Here is an 8,422-nt window from a genome sequence, read left to right as displayed (position 1 = left end):
TTTGAATTTCCCTGAACTGCCGGGCGTGGGCGGCGGCGCGGGCCCGCCCCGGAAACCTCCGGGCTCCTTCCCGCCAGCCGCCGGCCCGGCCCCTGCAGGGGTTCCCGCGGGGCGGTGGGACGGCCCGGCGCGCACAGGGCCCAAAGCGGCCGAGCGGGCGAGCAGGCCGAGCCGCCCCTCCCGGACGCCCTCAGCACTTCCCCGGCCACGCCCAGCCCCGCGCGCCCGGCCTAGGGTTGCTCCGGGGTCGAATTTTGAATTCACAGGCCCCGCCCTCGGGTCGCTCGGGTGCGCAGCCTGTTCCCCATTGGCTGCTCACGGTCAGGTGGGGGCGCAGAGCGCGCTAGCCATGTTGGGGACCGTTTTCCGTGGTCTGAGCCACCTCCTCCTCCTCCTCCCCCCCCTGGGCCCCTCTCCCCGGCCCGCCGCCCAGCGCCACGCCGCCTGAGAGGAAACAAAGTGCTGCGGGCGGGAGACTCGGCGGCGGCGTGCGCGGACCCTGCTCGGCCTTCCCGGTGACCCTCTCCGCGGTCTTCCCGAGTGTGTGTGCGCGTGTTTCCTTACAAAGGGCATTTTACGACTGATCGGTTCATAGTCCTCCCCTTTTGCCCTTTGTGCTGTAACCTCTCTCCCGCCATCGCAGGTGCTGCTTCCTCCCCACGTCGGCCTCTCCGCGCGCGCTGGTCGCCGGTGTGTGTCTTCGGTCCCGGCTTCGTTCCTGCAGCGTCCCCTGCTCATTCTCCCCCGCCTATCGCCCCGCCGCCCGCCATGGCGACCGCGACCCCCGTGCCGCCCCGGGCGGGCAGCCGCGCCAGCGGCCCCGCCACGCCGCTGAGCCCTACGCGGCTTTCGCGGCTGCAGGAGAAGGAGGAGCTGCGCGAGCTCAATGACCGGCTGGCCGTGTACATCGACAAGGTGCGCAGTCTGGAGACAGAGAACAGCGCGCTGCAGCTACAGGTGACGGAGCGGGAGGAGGTGCGCGGCCGCGAGCTCACCGGCCTCAAGGTGCTGTACGAGACCGAGCTGGCCGACGCGCGCCGCGCCCTGGACGACACGGCCCGCGAGCGCGCCAAGCTGCAGATCGACCTGGGCAAGATCAAAGCCGAGCACGACCAGCTGCTCCTCAAGTGAGTGCTCGCCAGGCGGCCTCGTGAGCTCTCCCGAGGGGCTGGGGCTGCAGCCCGAGCGGGAGGACGGGGTCAGTGCCTAGGCCCTTCGGAAGGGACAGGGTGTCCGTCTCCGGGAAGGCGAAGGGATCGAGTGTTTCTTAGTGGGGGGGAGGGGTCGCGGAGGGGGCTCGAGTTGCCGGGATGGCAGGTCCGGCTACACCTTTCCCGATCCGGGATACCTAGCAGGACCGGGCGAGGTGCGCCCATGTGGCCGCGGAAGAGGAACACGCCCGGCTTCGGGCCCGGGACCCCGAGATCCAGAAGGGTTCTCCGGCGCAGAAGCCCCTCTGGTCGCCGGGGTAGGGAGCTGGCGTCTGGGCGTGTGCACGAACGCGCGCCCTGGTTTCCGGCCAGGCCCGACACAAAGCGTTTTGTGGCTTTGCGGTGTAGGGACGGCGGGTCCGGGGGGAGTAGCTTCCCGCCTGGAGAATGAATGAACTCTGCGCGGGCGGAGGGCCGAAGGGGTGGGACCTGCCTCCGGCGTCCCGGTCTACCCGGGGGTGGGTCCCACTTTGGCGCGCTCGGCCGTGTGACATTTTGAAATCTGCCTCGGGTTAGGAGGGAGGGGCGGGGTCTGAACTGAACGCCACTGTCGGCTTAGGGCAAAATGGGTTTTAAAGCTCGTTAGCTCTCTCTGGGGAACGGCGTGCTTTCTTTTAGCGGAGACTGGAGCAGGCCCTTGGATGCTTCTGTGCACCAGACTCCTCCAGCTGGGTTTTTGAATGTCTTGGCCGCCGTCCTCCGATCCGTGGACCGCCTACCCCTAAGAGCAGTCCCCTTCCCCAGCTTTTGCGCCCTCATAATAAAGTCAGTTGGTCTTGCGGGTAATGGAGAAGACCATGTTGAGTTCGCGCGTCTGTCATTGTGTAGACTGGCCAGGGCAGGTGAAAGGGTGTTGTGTAAATGTGGAGTGTTTCGGAGAGGGACAACTAGTAATTACTCCACCTACGGGGGTGGGGGGTGGGGTTTGAATTTTCAGTCCGGGCGCTGGGATAAACTTGCTAGCTTTTGCTTATCCTGCCTTGGCTTTCTGTTCATTAGTAGGCAGATTGTGTTGATGTCACGCTTTAGAAATTTGCTAAATTTGTGTCCAGAATTCATTGTCTCCAACCGTCATTGCCAATTGAAATTTTTGGGGATGCCTGATTCTGACTTTGACTGTTTGCCCATGAATGCCTATCTGTATCCGTGGAAATGTTCTTGTCTCAGTCCCTGTCATCTTATATGTGTGAATCTCTACTTTGCTCCTTAATAAATACTTGAAAATAGTTCATAAAAAGACTGAGCACTTGGTAAAATAAAATAGTTTAGACTGGCTTAGAGTCAAAGGCAATAACAGTCTACTGCCTCTTCCCAGGAGGCAATTATGTTTAGCCCTCTATTTTTATTTCTTTAAGTATTTAGTTCCATAACTCAAAATAATGAGTTTAATATTCCTGTATCTTAGATTTACCAACATTTGGAGTCACATGAGTCCTATCCTCCTCCATAGTTTTTGTTACTGAATTTCTTAAATCTTAGATGCCTTTGCTTGTATAACTCGTCATTATGTGTACCACCTAGAAGGTAAAAATATCAGGGCCATGGATTGATCCTGTTGGACCCATCCTGGTTTCAAAAATGTTAAAATATGACACATTAAATATTTGTTATGGGCCAGTCACTGATCCATTTGAGGAGGAAACAGGCTTGGAAGAAAAATTATTACTGCCTTACATTGCTGAGTGCAGTAGGGGGAGATACCCAACAAGCAAATAAAAATTGTATTTTATTTAATCAAGCATTTTGATGCTGGTGGTTTATAATCTTTCCAGAGGATAACAGCTAAGGTTTTTCACACAGTAGCAAGACTGTCACCTAGCTGACTCCAGCTGTAAAATGCTCTGTATGTGGCCAGGGGGAACTGAAGGAAGATGGTCAAAAGATACCCAATTCTGGTTACAAGATAAGTATTAGGGATATAATTTTCTTTTTGTAATTAGGTCTGTCCATACATTGCTATTGTCAGGATTAGATGTATTTTCTTCTGTAACATGTCATAATTGCCCAAAACATGCCACAATTTACTTTCATATTTCAATCCTGATTTCCCTTGCACATTTTGTCCCCAAATAGCCTTTCATTTTTGTTGTTGACTAAAGAAAAATTTGCCTTCAGCATATCTTCAAACTTTTTGACGATATCTAATTGTAAAATATCTATTGCATGAGTGTACTTTCGTCCCTCAAGTTCATTGGAGAATAACTAAGTAGCTTGGGATGGCAGGAGTTAAATGTTTTGTGTCCTCTGTGTCTGAAATCATTTTGTTTGCCTCATGCTTGATTGATAGTTGGGCTAGGTATAGAATACTGTTTCAGCATTTTCCCACAGAACTTAGATAGTATCATATTGTTCTGTTGTCTTCCAGCATCCAGTGTTGTAATGTCTGTCTAATGCCAGTGACAGTAATGTTTTATTTTTCCTCTCTGGAAGCTTCTGGGGTTTTCGTCTATCCTGGGTTTTGTAAACTGTATGGTAATAGGTCTCAATATGGATATTCTGTTCCACATCCTAGCTGTTACAAGTGTGTTCTTTCAGCTTAAAGGCTTGATCTTTATTTAACTCTGGGAAACTTACTTTATTCCAGAATTTTTCTGTGCTGTTTTCTTTGTTCTCTCTAGTTGAAATCTTTTGTTTCTCGTTATCTTCTAATTTTTTTCCTATTCTGGGAAGTTACTTTGAATCTTATGCAGCTCAACGGTGACATTTTAACAATCATATTTTTAGTTCTAAGAAATCTTTTTGTACCGGTATTTCTCTTTCAGGTGTTTCTGTTTTAAAGATGCATTTTCTTTAATCTGTCAGGATAATATTTAGGGCTGTCTTTAAAAAAATTGTCTGTTAATTGGATTATCTCTTTTTCCTCCTAGTCACTTTTTTGTTTGGCTTGTTTTTTTTGTTGTTTTTTTTTGCTAATGACTTTTGTCACATACTTGATAATTGGTTGTTTACATTTATAAATGAAGGACTAGGTAATGGTTGAGTATTATTGCTTCTGTTCAGGTAGTCCCTCCCACCAATTTTTTAAATGGAAGAACAAACTAGGACTTCTTTCTATATGAATGGGATGTGCTATTGGCCAGCCTGTTGGAAAAAAATATTGAGTAAAGCTACCTTTTTCACAGATTTAAGTAACGTATCAGACATGAGTAAGGGGTGTGGGTGAGGGCCATGTACAAAGCTGTTCTGTGACTTAATCCCCACTTTCTCAGTCTGCTTCACTTTCCCCTGCAATCACTGTGTGCATGTTCTGTGATAAGTAGTTTTATCTACAATTCATCATCTAGAAATTTGTTGAAATGTTGGCTAATGATCCCTTTCCTATTCACTTTGGTACAATGGGTTTACATATACTTTATTGCCTTTACTTTATTGTCTGCATATAGCCATCTGGAAATCATTTAATTTTGAACAATAAATGAAGTTTATTTTCTAAGACAAAAGGAAGAAATGTTTTATTGTCTGGGTTCATTTAGCTCATATGTCTAAAAATAATTTTCTGTGTTTAACTTTATTTGGAGTCAGTCTTTGTAATGGATTTATATAAGAAAAAAGTCTTTAGAGAATTATAGATTACAAAATTACTTAGTCCCTTTTTGGTTCCTCAGTATACAATATACTTTAAAGACAGGAGAATCATGGGTATGCTTCCTGATGGAGAGAATTTGACAAGTTTCCATGCAGCTGTTCTGTCATCTAAAAATAGATTTTAGATCATAAGATACAACCCCTCTATGTACATATGCACAATGGAATACTATTTAGCCATAAGAAGGAAACAGATCCTACCATTTGCAACAACATGGATGGAGCTAGAGGGTATTATTATGCTCAGTGAAATAAGCCAGGCAGACAAAGACAAATACCAATGGTTTCCCTCATTTGTGGAGTACAACAATGAAGCAAAACTGAAGGAACAAAACAGCAGAAGACTCACAGACTCTAAGAAGGAACTAGCAGTTACCAAAGGGGAAGGGTGTGGGAGGGAGAAGGGAATTGAGGGGTATTATGATTAGTATACATGGTGTGGGGGAGGTCATGGGGAAGACAGTGTAGCACAGAGAAGACAAGTAGTGACCCTGGCATCTTAACTACACTAATGGAGAGTGAGTGCAATGGGGTATGGGGGGACTTGATAATATGGGTGAATGTAGTAACCACATTGTTTTTCTTGTGAAACCTACATAAGAGTGTATATCAGTGATTTCTTAATAAAAAAAAGATATAACCACTCTGCTTCAGTCTGAGTTTAATTTTACTTCATTGGAAGCCTTTTTGGGGAACAGTTTCTGAGAATGATGATGAATACCATCAGTCAACTCTAAACAAAAAAGCGAAAGAAAATGGAATTATTTCAGAATTTCAGTATTTACTAATTCTGGAGAAAAACTAGATAAAAGAGAAAATTAAGTATGCTGATCAAACATTCAGTAACTAATTTTATGGATGCATACATTTTTTTTCCCCTTCAGTGATATAGGTCCCTGGTCTTGTATGTAAAAGCCTTCTGGTGTTGTGTTTTGGAAATAAAGCAGTTCCAGTTTTAAGAAGGCATTATGATGCATATAATGTATATGAATCTCCAGTAGGGTCTGGGGTAGCAGTCCCTAAAACATTTCTGCAGGGAAAGATATTAATAGTTACAGTAAGTAGAGAAAGACAACTAAAAATGGCTTCACATCCACTCAGGTCAGGTTTTGTCATCCAATGAGTTAATGAAAATGTTAGGTTTTAGAACTCTGGAAGTACAGATAAGAGTGTGTGGATTTGTGTTTTTAAATTGACTGCTTATTGAGTCCATTTGCCAGACTCTAGAAGTTGTCTTTTATTCCTCATTTGGTTTGTGGTAGTTATTTAAGCTTTATTGAAAAGCAGCAAAATTCACTCTATAAAGTACATTTCTCTCTTGGAGAATGATGAGTTAGGAAAACTGTAATGGGGGCTTACTGGTATGTAATTAATATAATAAGTATGTTAGGATCATTTGAGAGGCCGAGCAAGCCAATTTACTGTGCCTTCTTTGAAAAAAAATTTTTTTAAAGGATGTCCCCAGAAACGTGGTTTAATGTCTTAGAGTTAGGCCCCAAACTCAAGATTAATCTTTGAGATACTATACAAAGATTCTATTATTTAAAGCAGAATTTCATACTTTTTCAAAACAATGGTGCTTCTTTTAAAATATAATTTTATGAAAATAAAATGTTTTTTTCCCCAAACACAATAGGTATAGGATTGATTGAGTTTCTTCATGGTACTTACGCACCTGAAGATTTGTAGACTTGTACCTCTGTCCCCAAGCATCATTGCTTTGAGGGGATGGGTTTGAGGTTGAGAGATCAAGCCAATGTAGTATATTGGGGAAACATTCCTCTGATTTTGCTTCGTCAGTAGATTGGCGAGTAAACTTACTATAGGAAATTTGGATTTGTGTGTTTTCATTTAAAAATGGGCACAGATGTTGATTTGCTTCTAACAAAGACAACTGGGACACTGTCAATCACAGCCGGAGATGGGGTAGTGTCAAGTGAGAGTACTACAGGAAGTTGCAGCATCCTACTTTTTTGACTTGGGGCAGGTTAATCCTTTGCTCCTTCATTTCCTCATCTGTATGATTGGGATAAGGAGTAAGTAGTAGTTTTCTGAATCTCAGGAACAATTAAGAAACAGACCTTTTTCTAGCCTGATTTACCTGTCTCATTATAATAGATGAATTTTTACCCAGTTTAGCAATTTGAAGAAATTAGGAAGTGTACAGAAATGCAAGTATGATAGATTTTTTCCTACTACTATTTTTTCCTACTACTACTAATTTTTTCCTACTACTTCCTTAGTGGGGATCGGTGGGGAATTTTACTGTATATTTGGACTTTATGAATTTACTGTTGGCTTTTTCCATAGTTTGTTCACAGATGGATTGAAATTTAGGAAATGCATATAGGTTAAACAAAATCTGCAGGGGTGTTTTAACTTCCATAATTTTTAGTTTTCAAACCTAAAATAATAAATGGTAATCTGCTTAAGGAGTTTTCTTTGTAAGTAGGATAATTAATTGAAAAAACAAAAGCCATTTGTGTCCTAATTTTGCTGTGGTAGAAGCAAGTTGACAGTAACACCCTGGTTTTAATATGACAGCTGTAAAACTTTGTGTTAGATACCGCTTTAATTTTCAAGGGAAGAACTGGAATGATGAAACCCGTAGAATTGGTCTTAAGTCTAGGAAGCAGGTCCTAAGAAATTTAAATTGCCATGACACTTCCTTCCCATGCTTTCAAAGGATGTTTGGTAGAGCAGGATATAATCTGGAGTTGTTTATTTGACCTAGCGGATTGGACTAGGTAATCTTCTGGTGTGCCCAGATCCAAGGAAGTAAACACGGAATGAAAGATAAGGCACTTAAAATATGTCCCTGAGTCTTTTTTCCTCACACAGTGTATATTCTTTCATTTGTCCAGATGTTATCACTTCTGGTATGACTTGAGTTAGAGATCTTCAGAGTTTTATATCATCAGTGTAGATGTATTTCATGTACAGAGAGTGACAATGAACCCCTGGTGTCAGGTGATGGGACCCTGTCTAACTGAAGTTCCCAGTTTTTTTCAGGGATCCAAGGATGTTTCCTCATCAAAATTTTTAACTCTTTTTCCCCTTCTACCTCTGTGATAAGGCTATTGTGTTTTGGCTGATACATTTGGAGTATTTTTTAAAAGTTAACATTTTTGATACACAAAAATTAGTTTGGAAAAATACAAAATATAGATGAACACCAAGAAGAAAAAAATCACCTAGTTTCATAAATAAGAGCTCTGAATATTTTCTGTTCATATCCATATTATAGAAAAAATAGGTCCATGATAAATATTGATATGTAACCTTTTTTTCATGAAACACTATTTTGTGAGCATCTTTACATGTCACTAAATGTACTGTACCATCATTTAACACATTTTGAAGATGGGTCAGTAACCTTTATTGGCCACTTAGTTTGCTGTGACCAAGAATGTGGGCTTTAGTGATTGTATCTGTTCTGTTTCTCAGATGCCACAGAGGACCATGGTTATTATCCTCTTTTGCTGACAAAACCAGATTTCTTCCCCACCTCTGTTAACTTAATGGTTAAATGTTCACTACTTCACTGGTTAAATGTTAACCACTGGATAAAGTAATTACAATTTTGCCAATTTATTGATGTCACCAGCAGCAGATGAGTGTCCATT

General features: G+C 43.5%; 1 protein-coding gene across 3 annotated transcripts in view; it reads left to right on the top strand.

Annotated features, from left to right (window-relative positions):
* Window positions 1–319: 319 nt before the first annotated feature.
* LOC118972008 (lamin-B1) overlaps window positions 320–8,422 on the top strand; it is a 52,178-nt gene continuing 44,075 nt past the window's right edge. Inside the window, exons 1-2 of one of the 3 annotated variants that reach the window (XM_073221909.1) lie at window positions 320–540; window positions 644–1,127. In XM_073221909.1, the coding sequence (XP_073078010.1) occupies window positions 769–1,127 (359 nt within the window). In that variant the 5' untranslated portion in view covers window positions 320–540; window positions 644–768. Of the gene's footprint in view, window positions 1,128–8,422 lie in introns of all 3 variants that reach the window. The other 2 variants (XM_073221908.1, XM_073221907.1) reach the window with 2 other exon arrangements.

Source organism: Manis javanica, chromosome 14 (genome assembly GCF_040802235.1).
Source record: "Manis javanica isolate MJ-LG chromosome 14, MJ_LKY, whole genome shotgun sequence".
Lineage (NCBI taxonomy): Eukaryota > Metazoa > Chordata > Mammalia > Pholidota > Manidae > Manis > Manis javanica.
Note: the sequence above shows the minus strand (reverse complement) of the source record. Positions and strands in the feature narration are given on the sequence as shown.